This window comes from Odontesthes bonariensis, chromosome 12, assembly GCF_027942865.1.
Source record: "Odontesthes bonariensis isolate fOdoBon6 chromosome 12, fOdoBon6.hap1, whole genome shotgun sequence".
Taxonomy (NCBI): domain Eukaryota; kingdom Metazoa; phylum Chordata; class Actinopteri; order Atheriniformes; family Atherinopsidae; genus Odontesthes; species Odontesthes bonariensis.
Window position 1 is genome coordinate 21,015,531 of NC_134517.1, and position 19,990 is coordinate 21,035,520.

General features: G+C 40.9%; 3 protein-coding genes across 5 annotated transcripts in view; 2 read left to right on the plus strand and 1 right to left on the minus strand.

The window, feature by feature from the left end:
- The window catches only part of osbpl6 (oxysterol binding protein-like 6), a 38,944-nt gene extending 35,104 nt beyond the window's left edge, over positions 1-3,840 (minus strand). For 2 of the 3 annotated variants that reach the window (XM_075479625.1, XM_075479624.1), the window contains exon 1: positions 3,425-3,839. The gene's annotated coding sequence lies outside the window, so the exon portion shown is untranslated. Of the gene's footprint in view, positions 1-3,424 lie in introns of all 3 variants that reach the window. The other variant, XM_075479623.1, reaches the window with a different exon arrangement.
- A 2,685-nt stretch (positions 3,841-6,525) lies between these two features.
- On the plus strand, positions 6,526-8,152 carry LOC142396652 (cytochrome c-b). Its single transcript, XM_075479627.1, has 3 exons — positions 6,526-6,635; positions 7,277-7,452; positions 7,555-8,152. The coding sequence occupies exons 2-3, from the start codon at positions 7,281-7,283 to the stop codon at positions 7,698-7,700; spliced, it is 318 nt and encodes a 105-aa protein (XP_075335742.1). The 5' UTR covers positions 6,526-6,635; positions 7,277-7,280; the 3' UTR covers positions 7,701-8,152.
- Positions 8,153-9,670: 1,518 nt separating this feature from the next.
- pde11a (phosphodiesterase 11a) overlaps positions 9,671-19,990 on the plus strand; it is a 53,227-nt gene continuing 42,907 nt past the window's right edge. Inside the window, exons 1-2 of the mRNA XM_075479626.1 lie at positions 9,671-10,500; positions 11,050-11,208. Of these exons, the coding sequence (XP_075335741.1) occupies positions 9,712-10,500; positions 11,050-11,208 (948 nt within the window). The 5' untranslated portion in view covers positions 9,671-9,711. The remainder of the gene's footprint in view (positions 10,501-11,049; positions 11,209-19,990) is intronic.

A 19,990-nucleotide genomic window follows, 5' to 3' on the forward strand; every position in this document is an offset into this window, starting at 1 on the left:
CTCTCAATTTTGAGGACGGAAGTTTTTAGGGGGAGTTTTTTCCAATCAAAAGTAATGACAAAAAAAACACAAAAAACAGTTGTTTAATGGGGAAAAAAAAGACACAAAACTAAACACGGAGCTGTCCCATAAAGTGATTATACGCCATGAAATGAATGTGAGGATATCTTTAACATTCAAGGCCACGTGTTCGGGGCTCATTTATTTCCACTCCAGAGGGAATTACAACGAGCTGAGCAAACAACTCTAAAGGCTGAGCAGAAACTTAACACATGCTTCATTTGTGATAATTCTCTTGTTTACAGTAGCAGTGCTTTTGCCACACATACAAAACTTATACGGCCGTCATTAATTATTCAAGCTAATTCAAAAGTAATGACCGAGTAAAGCAGTCTGCGCAGTGTGGCAGAGAGACGGCAACAAATCTTAGAGCACCTGGAGCAACAACCTGCTCCACAGACACGGATTTGAACAAGATGCAACATTCCTGCACGCTCTGATGTTTTTTCTTTTCTTTTCCTTTCTTGCCTAAATGTTTGAGGTGAACTCCAGAGGAGCGGCAAGGGAATAGTCAAATTTCTGTTTCAGGGATCAGTTGAGCATCACAAATAAAGCGGAAACTATCACATCTGTCTTCACGTAGGTCGGGCCAAGAAGGGCAGGAAGAACTGTGCAGAGACAAACAGAAGTAATCCCTCTACATCTGTGCCCTGCTCTGTGAGATCTGAGTGGAGTGAAGGCCTAGCCCTGTATGCCACACACTGCAAGGACCAATATAAAATAAACCAGAGAAGATCAGAGAGCAATCAGGAATCACCCCGTACTGTAGGTCTACGGCACGTTAAAAGCAGCACGAAGACGAAAGGCATCACTTATCACCAACATGTAATACTATAAAGATGAATGGTAACTGCGCTGCAACAAGAGTTGGACGAGAGTCACGTCTGTGTTGTCACCACATCCAAGGAACACAATCGCACAGTATTGACTTGCACTCTACAGTGAAGCAAGTTTGCTGATCCCCCGCTCTGTTACATAATTAAAGTGGGCCAACAGAAGCTGCCTCATGTCTTTTATATTATATTACAGGGTCTTAAAGGACAAGTGTTGTCTGAATTTACAACTGGCTAATAATGCATATCGATTGAGGTTGACTTTTTACCTCTGTGTACAATATCTGGCTCGATGGATATAGATCCTGAGTGACATTTGCGGGCAGTCAGCAGCACATCTCTTTAAAAGTAGGTCTGTCTTTTTTTTTTTTCCCCCAAACAAGGCCAACTGGACAGAGCCAGTTTGTCCCAGGCTGCACACATTACATCATCTAGGTAGAGCTGAGCATCACACTGTAATACGTCAAAGTTACTGCCCCACTTATGCCCATTTTGGACACCGTCACGAAATTCCAGAAGGTACTGAATATTTGCTCATACCTTCTCTGTTGTTTCCGGATGAAAAACATTTGTGAAAGTATTGTAGTTAACCCGTTAACAGGCATCAGTCTTTTATATTTGACCTAAGATGCAGCAAAGTGCGGCACTGGTCAGAACTCAAAGCAGCTGTGGAGCCAGCTGTGACATCCTCCGTACTTGGGGCACACACTCAACCAGTGGAGTCCATGGTGTCCCATTAAAGGCCATATTTTAAGGAAATCATTTCAAATTGTTTCATGTCAAATATCCTTTAGGTTTTGTAATTACATCAACCTTCTAGAGGAAGGAAGTCCAGTTGAAGAAAATTGAACATAAACTGTTTAGGTGAGGTGCTGGGCCTCCGGGTGATGCGGGAGCATCTCTGAGACTGCTCTGGAGGGATGGAAGACCACTGTTCTGAATGATTTTCCTTCATCTGGTGTTTCAATGGTGGTAGTGGAGAGCGCCGTCGAGCACATTCATTCACAATACGCGATACATACGCTTGCGATCTGGTGACGACGAAAACCGTAGCACATGATTCACATCATTTTCATACTCAAACCATTCAGCGACACCTTTGTTCACAATGAATGGGGACCCTGTCATCTTGGAAGATACCCTTCCCATCAGAAGCGTTTCCTCATAGCAGAAAGGGGATCATTTGAAATGCTTTTAGTCATTTACAGCAAATGCTTCCGGCTAAGGCGACAAGCGCCAGCAAAATACCCACAAGAGCATGACGGGCCCCCTCAATGTATGAGTGGCTTCAGATCTTTCCTTGAATTTGCCATTTGTCTGTGTAAAGCACTATGCTTCCATAATATAAAACAATGGGTTGGTGGAGGGGGGCTAATTAAGTTAATAACCGAGCGCTAACCACAAACATGATGGTAATTATCAGAAACTAATCATTAAAGCAAACACAGGGGACGGATATACATGAGTCATCAAATCGACATCCATGCATTAGTCTGGTTACAGACTTAATCCATTAAGCACTTGAATGTTTCAACCAATTTAAAGAGCATGAATGAGAAATTAGCACGGCCTGTTTCACAGGGCAAAAAAAAAAAAGAACATCTAAATCCAACATTTACATTAAAGTCAGGATGGCTTCTGCTTCACGTCCCCTCCCTCTGTCACAAAACAAGTCACACAGCGAAGATATTATCTAAATGGGATGAGTCCACCTTCAGCAGGAGGATTTTTCAGACATGGGCAAGCAATATGTCAGAGAATCAATAATCCCAACCGATCAAAGGAGCATCTATCCAAAGAGCATGTCAGTTCTAAACTACAAATGGACTGAGCTTGCCCATCTCCACTGCTGTTCTTAAATGTATGTGATTCGGGGCTATTTTGAATTACTGCAAAGTCACTGGCTGACCTTCAGTTGAAAAAGGCTGAGTGATAATGTGGAGCAATCCTGGGAGTGACAGAAGTTGGCTAACTTTCAGTAAGTTGGTATTCCAGCACAGGCAACATTAATAAGCGGAGTGTAGAGGATTATGAGTGGAGATCATGTTCTTCACTGATTCCACAACATGAGACAGCTGGGACTGTAGGGAAACCCAGAGGCTCAGTTAAAAAAGGTGAAAATGTCAGTGACGCATTACATCATCAAAGTCAGTTACAGAGTTGGCTGCTTTTGTTGCTCCAATGAGGCATCCATGTTTTAAGGATGCTGGATCATGATAACGTCCGTGTGATGCTGGGTTTGTTCGGGTACATGATGAGCTGTTATCCCTATGTCAAACTAGCAGCTGCTAGCTAGGTCAGCAGCGGCTATGTGGTCACGTCTGACTGGTCCTCGGTGATTTTTTTTCTCAGGATGCAAATACAAAAGGACGGGAGCTGGGGTCTCAGTGGCTGAATAGAGCACTAAAACAGGAGGTATGTACCCCCATTTCAGCACAACACCGTCATAATATGGTAATTTGCTCTACATACGCAACGCTGGCAGCATTCGGGCTGCTTTGAAATAAAGAGAGAAAATCCTACTGCCTTACCACGGATGCGGTGTGATGATCATGTCTTTACAGTTCTTGGCGCAGGAAACAATTGAGGGGGTCTTCCTTGACTGGACAGAGATTCCCAGCTCCTCAAAGACAAGCGGCTTCCATAGGGCTCCACGTGGAATAGATTTATTTCTTCTTGCTCAAGTGGTGAGCTATAGCGTGGCTACAACATTATGGGAAGTCAAAAAAAAAGTGCTGTGTTTGCCCGTTTCCTTGAATGCGGGCTGTGATGCTCAGCTCGGCTCAACTGCACCCCGCTCGCTCCTCCCTGCAGCAACATCGGCTTTGAGCGGGAAGAAATCGCCGGAATGGACCAGGAAGTGGCGGACAGTGGTTGATAACAAAACACGGCAGTGGAGTCACACGAATCTCGGACTGGGATGAACCGGCGACGGGATCCGCACCCGGACAAGTCGTAATACGGTTAGTACCGCGAGCGCATCTTGCGTCAAAGAGCGGTCGAAGCTTAGCTTACGTCAAATACGGGACAATAGTGCAGCTTCGGACATACTGTTTTCAACGGTGAAAGTAAAAATGATTCGATAACCATGAATAATTATCGTCAAAGAAAGAATAAACCCCTCCCCTCCCGGCATTAAAGTGTAAACTGATTTGTGCCGCTCTTTTGTTTCGAGCCGTACTTAGACGGTGTGGTTGCCTAGCAACGGCTCTTACCACCCATCTGTACAATTATGGGCAGGAAACAGGCATTAGATGGCTTTAGTGGAAAGTGGAAAGTAACTGCAGTCCAGCAATTTAACACAATTTAAGGCACCTGAGTAGTTTCTGTGTATATGATACATTCAACCACATTACAATTTCGGAGGAAATACTGTACTTTTTTTTCTCCATAGATGGCTAGCTTGCTAGCATAGCATTTATAGATAGCATAATGCTATCTATAAATGCCCCCCCTTATTCGGGGATGTTGCATTGATGGCCAAACTCCCTTGTACAGCAATGCCTTGGAGACACTCCAACTGTTAACACCATAAATTAATTCATACCTGGAACCTACCCATTTCAAACAAAAAGTTTTTTAAACTTCTAATGTATTATAAAGGGGCCATTTTTTTTTTTTTTTACTAAGGTCTCTGTACAAGATTTTTAAGGCCAAAACCAATATTGATTATACTATATCAGCTTTAAATGTATCTGGCGAATTGGTGTATATATATATTTTTTTCTTTTAGCACATCTCTAAACAACATTAGTGAGCCAGGCACTCAATTTATTTATTTCAATAATTGCATAATTGCCTGGGCATACAGAGTGGCAAAGATTGAAACAGTGCCCCCTGATGGACAAATGGGTTCTGCACAAGTGGTGATTGTGATGCCAACTTTACACGTGCAGTGGATCGGGATATACTGTTAACTTCAGCTGATGTGCCAGTCCAACTCACATTTACCTGCTTCACATTAATGTTGTGGTCGAAGTTTTTTACATCTGTTGTGTTCATTTCGGTGACATTCACATGAGGTATAGGTTGGACAGGAACAAACATCCAAAAAAAAAAGTTTGTAGCTTGGTTGAAGGCCTAAACCTGAGGCACTGAATGTTTATAACAGAAGTATACTCATTAATATATCCACGACTGGCTGATAAAACTAAATTTAAAATGACCAAGCAGGGCAATGTTTTCAAAGGTTGCAACTCTTAAACAAATGAACACAGAGAGGAAACAAGGGATTTATTTTGTTTTTTCGAGATGAAATCATTTAAGTGTCAGAAAACATGTGGGTTACAAAACAGTGTCAGTGTGCCAGACATGTCACTTCCCGTCAATGAGACAAGTTTCTTTTAAGTAGAGGCAACCACAAGACAAACAGGTGATGAATGATAAGTCTGTGAGGTGTGTTTCCAGCATGCCCGAATGGTATGCAAGATATGTTAACAAGATCAAATCGAGATAAAGAAACTGCAAACTTAGCATGGTAAGAGTTAACTTAAAACTACTATGGATAGATGGGGTACAGACGAGCAAATTTTGTAAACAGATGGAGTACGATCCTATTACTTGTCAAAGTGGAACAACTCAAGCATACAACAAAAGTCCTCTACTCTGGTGATGTACAGATAAGAGGGTGATAAGGTAGATAATACTGACGAAAGCATGACACACAGCTAAAACCGGGCAGGCAAGAATTAAGGAATACAGTTACGAATGCTTGAAAGGGAATGCTTGTGTTTTTTTACACTCCGTGGTTGTTGGAACTTGCCTTGGCTACTGGCATTTTCACATGTTGGGGCTGATGGATAATCGTTCTCTCTTAAAAAACTGAGAGTATTGCTCCAGGAAAAGTACCCAGCAACTCTCTCCACCTGCCCGTGTCTGTCTCAGAATTGACCATTAGTTTTTATGGCGAGCATTCCTGACATGGACTCTGACATGCTCGTGACGTTGGAGCATTTTATGGCCACTACGCAGGGAGCAAAGAATGTTTGGCCCAAATGAGGCCCACGGCCTCAGTTTTCTTATATTCGATATTTGTCTTAATCCTTAGCTGAAAAACTCAACCATATATCCACAGTACATGGCTAAAATGAGAGTTTTCTTTGGGGCTTGGGCCACATGTGGCCTTCGCAAACACTTGCCATAACTCATGTCAAAGCCAGCTTATGACATCTGTGCCACATCTGTCTCATACAAGACACGCCCCAACCCAAGTTTGGCACAGCTCATGACCTCATGACCTTGTAGAGCCCTAACAGAGCCATAAAGGCCCAAATTAGCTGACTAGATTAGTTTCAAAAGTGTCTCCTCTTCGGGAACGGATTTACACTCGAAATCCTAAATTCAGTCCCACTTAACACTAGCCTGTCTTTCGTTGCCTTTTTCTTTTAAGATCATTTTACTCAGCTCAGTCTCATGTTGGAAAAAAGAAAAAATAGTTCCGCTTTTTTTTCAGTTTCTATCTTCTGGAAGTAATGCTTGCGTAGTGTCGTGTTTTTATGGATTGTGTTGGTATTTGAAAGCAATTTGTCATTGACAGTAAGTACGTTTTACATTCCCAACCGACGTTTACGTGACTGGGATGATGATACACGTCAGCTGACTGATGACGTTATCAGTGGAGTAACTTCAGGGAAAGGAAGCACGTTTCACACAACGCAAGCGACGGAGCCGGCAGGAGGAGCGAAACTGAAGAACTACAAGTTACTTTAATCCTTTCGAGTAGGCCTTACATATCAAGAAAAGGTGAGACGGTAATTATTTAAACGACGAGTTTTTCTGTGAGTTGCTCTTCGAGATCTGCGTTATCGCGTTTTTTTGTAAATCGACAAAAATGCAAAAAATCTGTATTTTTTTTTTTTTCCTTTCTTCTTTTCCGCTCCCCTCACGTACAGCGTGGTCCATTGTCGGCGGGAGCCTGTTTCCTGAGAACCCGGTTACGTTTTAGTCAGACATTTCAATCAGTACGTTTATTGAAGACGTAGTTTTTTTTTTGTGTGTTTTTTGCCTAATTCTTTATACTTCCGAGAAAATCTTGATGGGACTCGGGACGCCGTAGATTAAACTGTAATACTTTAACTTTGGCTGAAGATATTAAAGATCACCATAAATAGGATAAAACTTAATAGCTGCTTATCCACTGCCTTAGTTTTACATTTGAAATACATCCATAGCAACTATAGAAGTGACGTTAAAAGTTTTGTAACTGCCGAATGGACAGTTGTGTAACTAGGAAGATATCGCCCCCTTGTGGCTGAATGGGGGGCATTGTTTTTTGTTTCATTATAAAAGCAGGATATATGTATATCCCAAGTATAAGTTATTTGAAGATAATAATGCTAACACACCTGCTAATTATTCTATTTGTGTGTGTGTGTGTGTCTTAGAAATATGCCTGCTGACATTAACAAAGGCAAGAAGGCATTTGTCCAGAAGTGTGCTCAGTGTCACACGGTGGAAAACGGCGGAAAGCACAAGGTTGGACCCAACCTTTGGGGCCTCTTCGGACGGAAAACCGGCCAGGCAGAAGGCTACTCCTATACAGATGCCAACAAAAGCAAAGGTAGTTATTGCATATTTGTGCTGGCAGTATTTTCACACTTTTATCAGTCACGCTGATCCATTTTAAACTGCATTTTCCACTATTATCTGCTCACTATTACAGGCATTACCTGGGACGAGGACACTCTGATGATTTACTTGGAGAACCCCAAGAAATACATTCCAGGAACAAAGATGATCTTCGCTGGCATCAAAAAGAAGACTGAGCGAACGGATCTTATCGCATACCTCAAGTCTTCCACTTCATAGGGGGCCTCATCTTCTCCACTCCTTTACCCGGAGCAGTCTTGACAAAATGCTCAGGAAACCAGGACCTCCTTTTTTTTTTTTTCTCTTCTTTTTTCCTACATAATTGTGGCAGAAAAGCAAACCAGTCACTGTCATGTTTGCAAAGTTACCACATTAGTTGTAGCTGTACGTTAATTTTTTATATCAATTGCTCTCTTGCTGTTGAGTAAATTATATCTCCTGGTTTTAACAGGTGTCTTTTTCTATCATAAATTATTGGTCACTGTACTGGCCATTCAGAATGTAGGACCTGAATGCTGTGCTAAACTGTTAATCCTTCGGTTTGTTTTCTTTTCATCCAAGTAGTTGTTTGAATTGTCAGTTTAAAAAAAAAAAAGTCTTTTTCTACCTTGTCAATAGCTGAACGGTCATTTTTCCGTTTGTATGATAAATAAAACTGACACTAAACAATATTTTAAACGACTTGTCGCATTGATTATGGTCCCAGAAGTCAGCAGGTGTTGAGTATTGGGTGTTGTTTCATGTATCTGCGTGACAAATATTCAGTGGAAATCTGCAATATAGGATGTTTTCCTAGTGGGGAACTGGATTAAAGTTATAGCTCATTATAACGGTCAGTTAAACATTGCAACGCATGCGTGGTCTCGTGCTCCTTTGTACTTTGTATCACAGGGCTGGGTTGTTTTTGTGGATGACTTTTTCTTCTAACATGGAATAACTAAATTAGAGCTTAGTTCAACCCAAATAACAGAACACTTGTCAAGCTTGTTTAAAGAAAAAAAATAGAGAAGACTTGAGTGCAAAATGTTTTTTCCCATGGTGTGGTGAGAGTTGGCAAAATATAATAAATCGTATGAAGGTAAATTGTGTACATATAGATACAATTTCCAACTAAGAGGGCCTCGCGCTTCAATTGAAATAGATTCCTGGAAAAGGAGATGCATAACAGAAATCATCAGCTAAACTTGTTCTGTTATCCGAACAGTTGCTGAATTTGCAGTCTAACCTGTGGCACGGCCGACAGCTCCGTCTTGTGTTCAAATGACGCAACAACCCTGAGCTTCACGAGCAATATAGGAATTTGATTATCTGACGCGCTCATTTTGGCAATACAAGTCGACATTGCATAACTTGTTAAGAACCACTGTAGATCTAGAATTGTCTAAAGTTTAGGGTTTGGGAGGAAGACGCATCTTGGAGCTGCAGTGTTCGTTATGAAAGACGCTGACTTCTTTTGTCAAACAACCTTTTCATGGACTGCCTATAAGAACTCATTATTTTATTTAATTAATGTTTATACTTAATCCAGCTAATACGTGATGTTAACGATTTTAACATTACAGATCATATGAAGAAAAGACGTGGAGACTAATAGTAATTAAAAGGAAAACAACCCGATTCATCACATTCTCTGAATACTGCACATGTGTAGATACGCATCTTCACCCATTTGTAAAGACGGTAGTTAAATGTTTCCTAGTTATCGTCACCCTCATCGTCGTCGTCATACTTTGCAAAGGAGGTCAAATGGTTCAAATAGCCAGAGGGATGAGCGCTGGAGCAACCCTGAGCTCCTGACCTTGTGACGAAGAGAGCATCAGCGGGAGCGAGCCAACCACAGCCAGCGTCATTTGCACACAAGAGGGCACATACGACGGGGATGAGCGGTAGTGGCTCTGTTTGAGGATTTTCAATGCCTGTGATAGTCTACACGGGCCTTCCTTTGCTTCTACGTTGCTTCGATTAGGTCTACATTATTGTCTTAAATGAAATGAGCGATGTGGAGATGTTGTGGAGTAATATGCTGGTGCGCAAAAGAAGTCTCCATCCCTCTCCTCACAGTGTGGAAACTGGGTATGTAGCTCCAGAGATGTTCCCAGCATAATGCATCGTGAAAGTTGTGCGATTCGCGTGATTCTCTACTTTCTCTACCCCTGTAAAGCCTCATAGATGACATTTCTCTGCGCGACTTCATGGCTTTGGTTCACTGAGGACATTCTGAAGCACAGACATGGCTGTGTCAAATATGGTGTTCTCTGACGTGGAAAGTTTTCTAGACTCGCATCCAGAGTTATTCGAGGACTACCTGAACAGAAAGGGGAATTATGGCATGGTGGAGAAATGGCTCAAGAATCACCAGGCGAGCAAGAGCCAAGCGGCTGCGGCTCCCGCCGAACCGAGAGAGGAGAAGAGCAACCCGTGCAAGGACAGCTGGGCGAGCAAATGTGATGGTCTGCAGCGGAGAGCGTCTCAGAAGGAGCTGCGCAAAACTTTCGCCAGATCAAAGGCCATTAATGTCAACAGGACATACGACGAACATGTGAATTCCAGGGCGCAGGAGCCGCTGACGAGCATGAGAAGGAGAGCTCTGCTGAGGAAAGCGAGTTCTCTGCCCCCGACCACGGCGCACATCCTGAGCGCGCTGCTGGAGTCCAGAGTCAACATCCCCCAGTACCCGTCCACGGCCGTGGGTTTTAAGTATTACCTCAAGGAACACAACGAAAGGGAGTTTTTCCTGGAGCTTGTGAAAGACATATCTAACGACTTGGATCTAACGAGTCTCAGCTACAAAATCCTCGTGTTTGTTTGCATTATGGTCGACGCAGACCGCTGCTCCTTGTTTTTAGTAGAAGGAACTGGCAACAAGAAAACACTAGTGTCCAAATTCTTTGACGTGCACGCAGGTACCACTGTTTTGCCCTCAATGAACTCATATGAAGTTCAAGTGCCGTGGGGGAAAGGAATCATTGGCTATGTGGCTGAACACGGAGAGACGGTGAACATTCCTGACGCCTATCAGGTGCCTGTTCCTTATTGTGCATGCAGGCGTGTGTGCATATGCATGAGTCACAGAAAGACCAAGACAGGGAGACAGGCCAATTATGTGCAGTTTGTCACTTTATTTCTCATAGTTGATTGTTGATAAGGTAAAGTAACCCTAACCCAACGACTGGGAGCTTGTGAACCAACATTAATTGTAGACTGACAAAAGCTCGAGTCAAATCAAACCAAAGTATTTGAATGAGCCCTCTTTAAGAAAAGAAGAAAATATCTAAAAGTCTCACGAGTAACACTACTTTACTGTCCAATCATAACCTTTATCTGTGGAAACATTGTTGATGCCAGACATTTGTTCAAATTCATGGCAACATTTTATAGAGCAAACCTTAAATCACACTGTTGTCCATCAAACTACCATCACTGTGGACACTTTTATGTCAGTGGGTGGTGGTTCTGAGGAGCAGCACCTAGTGTCCTGTCATTTGCAAATAAAAGCAGTGAAATAGACCCCCCCCCCTGCAAGTCCTTACATCGTGTCTTTACTGTTTACTGTGCCCATGGGTTGCAGGACCGACGCTTCAGTGATGAAATTGACAAGCTGACAGGATACAAAACCAAGTCACTCTTGTGCATGCCCATTCGCAACAGTGACGGAGAGATCATCGGAGTTGCTCAGGGCATCAACAAGACTTTGAGTGGAGAACTCTTCACTGAAGATGACGAGAAGGTAATTTTATCATTACACCAGTGCCCATAACACAACATGTGCGGAAAAGAACAAGATATATGTGATTCTAAGGTGTTGGTTTATCTCACAGCCCGTTGTTATCCTCTCAGTCATTGTCTATGTTGAATACTCATTTTCTGCACCTGTAAAATATAGACTTGCGCGCCCCTCCCAAAGAATTTTTCATTGTCACAATCAGTCAATTTTAGAGCTGCGCAAAACAAACAGAAATGACAGTGGGGACAGTTTTAGATCAGACCATTTCTCATTTATGAATAAATAGAACAGCTTCTTATGAATAAAGTACCACTAAAACATATAAGCACTTGCACACCCTGTGGGTTTCATGTGTTGTTCTGCCCACCAAACAAATGTCCATATAGGTATTTGGTTCTTAGGCAAAGTCGGGTCAAAAATGTCTGCCCAATCTCTTTGGTGCGAAAAAAGCTATGTGTTTTTATGCAGTTCTATGCAATTTTTATGTATCGAGGCCCCTCAGAGGATAAATAGTCATGATTGGTGATCTGGTCACCTCTTTTCTAGTATCCCTCCCAGGCTTGGCTTTGTTTCTGAGAAATTCCTTCACATCTGACTCTGTGATTGGCAAGAAACATGAGACAGACATTCATTGTTCCTTGAAACAACTTGCCTTCATTTGGAACAATATTTGGTAATGTTGTGACTTTTCCTCTTCTAACATCAAGTTTGGCAGTGGTTTGGGTTATGACATCGAACAGATGGCATGACCTTTCCTCAATGCAGCAAATTCTATGAAACTAACACAATGAGTTAAGATCGTGAACAATATTGGTTTACTGTGGCTGATGCCGATTATTGACTGAGCAGGATGGTGGCAAATGGCTCTCATATAAGGCTAATGTCATGTTGTTGTTGCTGTTTTTTTTAGTATTTAAAAAAAAATCTGATTCATGAAATTATGGAATCAGCTTGGTGACAACAGTGTCCTTTGGTTAAAGCAGTATGTCCATCTTCTAACTTCAGCAACCTCGACTTCAGTTTTTCTCTTTGCTGTGGTAGATTTTCTTTTTGTAATAACTACATAAAACAAATCTAAGATAATCCAAAAAAAAACAACCTCGACAACTCATTTTCTCAAAATGGCAAATGAGCATCCAAGTCAAACAACTGATGATAGTGACGCCTGACATCAGCTTTACAGAAATGCAAGACTCGTAGTTTTGTTATGACTGCTACAAGCTGAATTATAGCACAGAGGAAAGAATAACCCCGAAGTAATGCTCATGCTTTATGATTCATGTGTGGCATTTCAAGGATGTTCCTTAGTTTTTTTATTTTGACAAACACTGTTTTGTAGCGTTAGCGGTACACAAGCACAGCAGAGCTACTACACGCTGTCATGTATTATTAATATCAGTGTTCTGAGTTCACAACAGCAGAAACTTAGAAAACAAGAAAAAAAGATTATTGTTGTTTTTGCTCCTTTGTATACTGTGTTTTGGGCAGTGACCCACATGCATGGAACATTTTATTCACTTTTGGGGAATTCTTTGCCACGGCATAGTCTGCACCTGCACAGGAAGACACATCTCGCCAGTGAAGAGGGGGTTGTTTGTACGTTATTCATACAAGGGGAAACTAAATGACTGTGCAGTTAAAAAAAAAAAGTAAATTCAGCAACAAGCTCTTTGTGTTTTTTTTGGGACGGTAAAACAGAGCCGGTCTCTCTTGAGTCATGATTATCAAGTTGTTTTCAGTTTGTTCACTCCACATGAACGTTTTGTTGTGAAAGTGTTACTTATGATTTGGTAGAAATGGAAATGACAAATCAGAAGATATTGATTCTGACATGTGCCCTCATTTGCTATGCTCAACAGCCAATTACACTGAGCTCTTTCTCTGACAGCCATATGGGTGATTCTACAAGTTGAATTTGCTGAGAAAATTAACATTAACAATGGTGATAGGGTGTATACCCAAGGGCATATTGTCGCTTGGTGTGTTAGGCCCCTTAAAGGGGATAAATTAGGAGAAAATAACTTTCTTCTGTTCTTGTGAGCATATATTTGGGGGGGTGAAGTGACCAGCAAGTGTAAAACTTGGTGTATTTTTAGTTCCCCATTGTTTGAAAGATCCTCGATCCATTTGGATTTTCATTCAAAAAGTACGTCACTCGTTAAGTTCACTCCACCTCTGAGCCCCGCCCACTCACATCTACCCTGCTAGACCGATGAAGCCAGCATTGCTCATATGTCCTACATCTACCACCAGCCTCAGAGGATACAAGAGCCAAGTGGAAAAAATATATTTGAGGGTAATCTTTGTTAGCTAAAGACTGCGTATGTGCAGCAACCACTTTTCATTGGACTGTTTTAAACAACTCGATCCATTTCAAGAAACTGAGCAACAAGAGAGATTAGTTCCAACTCTTAGTGCCTGAACATCAGATGACGAAAATATAAGCATCTGAGAAACTATTTGTCATGGTTTATTTATTTTTTCATTTCGCAGTAGTTATCACTAACGGCTTAGGTAATGAAATTGACGTACACCAACATCTGAGAGGTTTTTTCTATTACTTTTTGAAAGGTTACGACGTTACTTTTATTAACTGAAGCTGTAATTTAGACAACCTGCAGCTGTGTGGATGAGGTGTTTGTAACACAATACCGGTCCTCTCCTCACTCTTATTGCTACACTGAACGCCATGTAACGCTCTAAGTGGTTAACACCTGTTTCTGGAAAGCATGTAGGTTTCCAAGAACAATTGCTTGATGACAAAAAATCTTTAAAGGCAACATTTATTGGTATACATGCATGACTACGAGTAATGCCGTGGACATTTCCGGCTTGTTCCACTACAGTTGATCAAAAAGAATTGTTTACGAGCACCTGCTGGTAACTTACAGCTACATTGCTAAATTATTTCCCTCTCGGATCAATAGAGTAACTGTCTATATCTATATATAGAGCCGAAGTGTTTTTGGTATGACTGGAAGTATAGCTTGATTATGTTTGTGTTTACTTCATGAAATTACACAATGGATGCCCAGGTTTGGGAGGGGGCTTACCTCACCAAGAGAGCTGGGTTGAGCACTTGCTGAGTCTCAACCCCAAAAATAAAGAGAGATGTCAAAACAGGGCAAAGACAGGGTCCACTGTGCTTAAAAACAACAGATATTTTGACCAACGCCTGTCTCATATATCTGAATAATACCTCAGAAAAGTGTGTTGAATTGTTAAAAAGGGCGTCATATGTCACCTTTAAAGTTCATGACTGTACAATTAGAAAAAAGACTGAACAAGTATGGCCTGCTTGGAAGGGTTGCAGGAGAAAGCCTCTTCTCTTTAAAAATAACATGGCAGCATGGCTTAGGTTTGCAAAGTTATATCTAAAGAAACAACAAGGCTTGTGGAACAATGTCCTATGGACAGATAAAACCAAAGTATAGATGTCTGGCTATTATTCACAGTACCACATTTGGCAAAAACCAAACAACATATCAGCACAAACACCTCATGCCAACTGTCAAGCACGGTGGTGGAGGACTCATGATTAAGGCTTGTTTTGCAGCTACAGGACCTGGACATATTGCAGTCATTGTGTCGACCATGAACTCCTCTATATACCAAAGTATTCTGGTTTCAAATGTGAGGCCATCTGTCCAACAGTTAAAACTTTGAAACTGGGTAATGTAACAGGACAATGATCCCGAACACAACAGCAAATCTACAACAGAATGTCTGAAAATGAAAAGAATCAAGGTATTGCAGTGACCCAGTCCACGTCCACACCTCAACCTGACTGAAATGCAGTGGAACAACCTTGAAATAGCTGCACAAAAACAAACAGCCGAAAAAAACCTCAGTGGACTGAAGCGATGCTGAAACATTAAGCGACATTTTTTGATGTGCCCACGTGAAAGATTGACAACAAGTCAATCAAGTTTTTGCTGCTAAAGGTGGCTCTCCAAGCTCTTGGATCATGTGTGCACTTGGCTTTTTACTTTTTCTTGTGCTTCTGCATTTTGGTTTAGTTTTTGTTAAATAGATAACGACATGGTGTAATGTGTCATGTGGTCTTGTTCATCTGAAGTTGTACCCACCTCATTTAAGACCTGGTAAGGACTAGATGTTCTTTATTATGTCCTGATACATAATAAAAGTGTTACAGAGCTGAAACACTATGCCCTTTTTTTTTTTTTTATCTCCCCATATGACTGTAGTTAGCTTCAGGACATTCTAAAGTTTTCCATAAGAAGTGTGTTCCAGGGGGCCAGGACACAGGTAGTACCACCAAAAAAAAAAAAAAAAAAGCTTATATGCTGTTTAACATTCAGATTAATTAATGGCTCTTTTGACTACATTAGTTAATAATACCAGCAAAGACTTAATTATGGTAGAGTTTGGGAACCCTAGCTGCGCCAGTTGTCTGTGGGTATTCTGAAACAGATTTATGATCTAAGAGGACTAAAGCAGAGTCTCTGTTGAGTCTTTGAAGTATTTTACTCATTTTTTTAATAATATCCAAGAACGAAGTTGGACCAAACACAAAAATTGATATTACTGAATGTATGTAATATCTAAATATTGTAAGTTAAAGCAGTCACCTAGGGATGACATCTCATACTGAGATACATAGTCTTCTGTTTCTGAATGACTGTACATCAGAGAGGCACGAGGAGCACGTGTTTAAGTCCATCAGCACGCCTGAATGGATGTAGCAGAATGGCGAAGACAGGCTGATACACTGACTGGCTCTCTTGTTGCATGAGCCCATAAAAGGCAAAGAAGATGAAACACGAAAGCACTAAGCCCGTTGTGCTTTTATTCGTTGCTTCACTATAACGAAAGACCGTGGACTTTTATTCATGGTATGTTTTTCTCTGTAGTGTTCCACTGTAAAAATTACATCCATAAATTCCATAGATTGTTCATAATAGGGGGTTCCTTTTTTTTTTATCATTCCCTTGTTTCAAGAGTATATTTCACACTGCATTAACATCACACTAATGCCTGCCGCTGAATTAGTAATGAAATGCGATGCTAGCGTCAGAGAACTCAGTAAGCTTCCTGCACTGCACAGCTGCAGCTCTGCTTTTATGGAAGACCTTTTAATAAGAAGATGCATACTTTTTGAAGGATGAAATGACATGGCAGTAGGAGATGTCATTAGAGGCTTAAATGTACCTTCATCAAGACAAGTTTTTTTTCTCGATGTGTTGACATTTTCTTGCACATTACATGGCTGCTTTTAAATCCCTCGCTGCCTTAATTGTGTTCTGTTGACACTCAGGATTGGTGAACTGTTGGGAGTTTGAATAATGGTTAAATCTATGTGTAATCGCAGTGTCTTATTTTTTGAGAGAACACAGGCAGCTGCTTCATATACAAGTATAAACTGACCCAATCCTGCTACTTCTGTACATGGAATAATTTTTCCGATTTATTTTTTTTCTTCTTTGTCATTTTGCAAGCCTGTTTATACATTAGACATCAAATGCATTATTCCCAGGTACACATTTCCACAAATGATCTCTTACTATCATCCAAGTTCACCCATGCAGTTTCCATCTGCCAATACAGTTTAGCATCTGTGTGAGTTGATTGCAAATGACATTCTCCCCTCATCACTGAGCTCCCTCTGGCTGTCAAAGTCCCTATCAAATTGTCTCAAAGCACTACTGTAATAACCACTTTCACACATTTTCCCAAATTAAATCTGCATTTAAAGAAACAGAGAACACAATATCTGCCCAGAGCCACATTTTTCTAATACATTCCTGGAGGACATTAGATCTAATCAAATTTATACACAGCATCATAACAAGCATGTTCCTTACAAAGTGCTTAAAATGATGTCACAAAATTCCACTTAACTCTGGAGAAAATAGTTCCACAGAGTGCTATTTGCAAAATGTGGCCCCTGTGATAGTAAGGCAACATGTTCATGAGAACGTATGCTGTGCGAGCTATTGAAGTGCTCCTGCCAAGTGTGAAAACAGGAACTCTTTAAAGCAGCAGCACAGTAGATATTGACAAGTGGAGTTTAGAATTTTACAGTTTAGCGTGGCCTTTAAGAATTGGTTGTATTTCTGGAGACCTTAAGAAGACTTTGCCAGTGATAAGACCAAACAACACAAATCAGAAACCTGTCCCTGTGCTCCTCAAGATCCCAACTCAGAGCGAGACAACCCTTTAGTTTAATCCAGTTCACTCCATCTTGTCCAGGTATTAAAGAGGCAAACAAGAAACTAAACTAAGGGCGCATTTAGCAAGTGCATCTTTAGCAAAGACCAAAATTAACAACCAAACAACAATTAGAAATGGAGAAATTATAATACTTAATCAGAGCATTAGCTCAGTCAGAATACAATTCCTTTCATGTAGACTCCTGTCAAAGCCGATCTATCATGAGCAAACAGAGTGAGTTTTTTTAGTCAGATTTAGAGCATTGATGTAAACCTTTTAATTATCTTTTAAATGGGAAAATATAAAGCTTAATCTGTATTATTGCTTTATTAGAAAAAATAGCAGACAAGTAAGTACTTATCCCTGAATTGTAGCATTGGAATTAAATTATATTTTTATATTTATCAGATTGTCTATTTATTTATTTTCATATGTCAGATTAATGAGCAGAAGCACTTTACACATGTAAAAAATAGTTGAGGTCTAATTTGTTGATTTGGTTTACATAAACACACATCTTGTGTGATCCATTTATTTTCTGACCATGTGAAGAGTTGAGTTGAATGCCATTTGGAATTAATTTAAGGTCCCATGCACACTTGGTATTAACAGATGGCGTAGGAAATCCTGTCACAAGAGGGCCCATCTGAGCACAGGTGTAAACATGCGCAGGGTGCATCGGCGATGCATTGAATTCAGATCGCTCAGACCACATTTGGAGGTGGTCTTAGATCTTTGTCACCGCACAACAGTAATTTGCCTAAATTGCTGGCCGTAAATCTACTTTTTACTGTGAGTGGAGCGGTTTACCAATCTCAGGCTTTTCTTCATCTGTCTGCACAGAGACTGGTCCCCCCAAGAGAACTGCAGAAAGTTCAAAAGCCTCAGGTTTCATGTCATTTGTCAGCAGAGTGTACTGACAGAAGACCTTTTAACATCTCAAGCTGCCATTTCTCATCGGGAGACGTGCACTCGTTACATTTGTCCATTTGTCCAAAATGTAGTAGATTCACAATCCATGGTTGTGAATTAAGAGATGGCAACACATCCCTTTGCTTTTTCCCCCCTGTCTGTTCATGTGTCATGACTGGAAGCACAACGCATGAATAGTAAAATGTGTAACCGTGCAGATTTTTATCACTGTACCATATATTCTCAAACATGTAGACCTAACCATGTACATTAATTCCGATCCTAATTTTCCATTTGTCTTTCGTTACCATTCGTGGGTGAGAGTGCAGTAGAAAAGAAACTAATTGCGAGTGGGAGGGAAGTAGAAAAGTGCAATGACTGTGGAAAAATTGTGCAGGATGAGTCTTGAACCAGGAATCTCTGGGAAGAAAGCTCATAATTTAGAACCTTCCACCATTCTCTCCTTTACTGCTATCTTTGTGGCCATTTCAGTCTTAGCAAAGCATTGCAAGAGTAAGGAAAACATAGTAATCGTACAACTTTTTCACCATTGCTGCAAACTTGAATATTTTGCGTAGTGAACACACCCCCAAATGGGGTTGTCCCAAATCAATTCATTTCAATTCTCCTTTACTTCTCCAAAACTTCACAGCCTTTTAAAGTATTCCTCAACACACTTCAATAAATGTGACTCACTCTTAATGTCTAAATTATATCATTATTCAGGACACTGATTATAATTTTTGACTGTGCGGAAAAATGAGCAAGTCGACCATTTTTTTCTGTCCAGTTTGTTGTCCAACACAGCTGACGGTGTGCACTCAGCACGTTACGCACATAGTTGAGTCGAGCTGTGACTGGGTTATTTAAATGGCCCACCGTCCTTGCCCCAGTATACATGCACACGAGTCGAAAGTTTTTGACGGAGGTAGATCCAACACTGTGGACTGTGAGAAAAAACATTCAAGACCTTGTGCCACTTTGAACTTTCTCTGTGGGAGATCATCGTACATGTAAGTATAGCCGGATTAATCAGATGTTGCCTGTTAGTTGCTAGAATGGGGATTTCATCATACGATGCTGCAATCTTAACCCGAGAACTCTAACCTTGATTTTCACCCATGCAGTTGTGGTTATATGACAAGTTCCCAGCTGCTTTATTTATTTATTTAATCTCGTTAATGATTAGAGGTACTGTTCTTTGGTGTTGTATAGCTGGAAATAAAATAATAGTACTTCAATTTGCCATGTATTGTTGTGTATTGATATATTTTGATGTGTATTTTTACACCCAACATGAGTGATGGTGTACATCAGTGTTCTATGGTTAATGAGCTGATTTTCATTCACAATTTCTGATGCGTAGGGAGTTTACTGTATTGATGGACGCTTATACTGAGGCTTCCTCCCACTGTCCAAAAAACATGCATGTTAGGTTAATTGGAGTCTCTAAAATTGTTTTAGGAGTGAGTGTGAGCATGTGTGGTTGTTTGTCTCGTTTGTCTCTGTGTGGCCCTGTGATGGACTGGCAACTTGTCCAGGGTGTACCCTGCCTCTCGCCCAATGACCGCTGGGATAGGCTGGGATAGACAGTTGGATTAAGCGGGTACAGGAAATGGATGGATGGATGGATGATGTACACTTATGCTTCATTGTTTTGACAAAAAGATGCAAGAAGATGGCGCTTTGAAGCAAGCGT

Coding starts and splice junctions, on each gene's coding strand:
- LOC142396652 (XM_075479627.1), top strand. CDS start 7,281: ATGCCTGCTGACATTAACAAAGGCAAGAAGGCATTTGTCCAGAAGTGT. Junction 7,453..7,554: donor AGATGCCAACAAAAGCAAAG/GTAGTTATTGCA, acceptor TCACTATTACAG/GCATTACCTGGGACGAGGAC.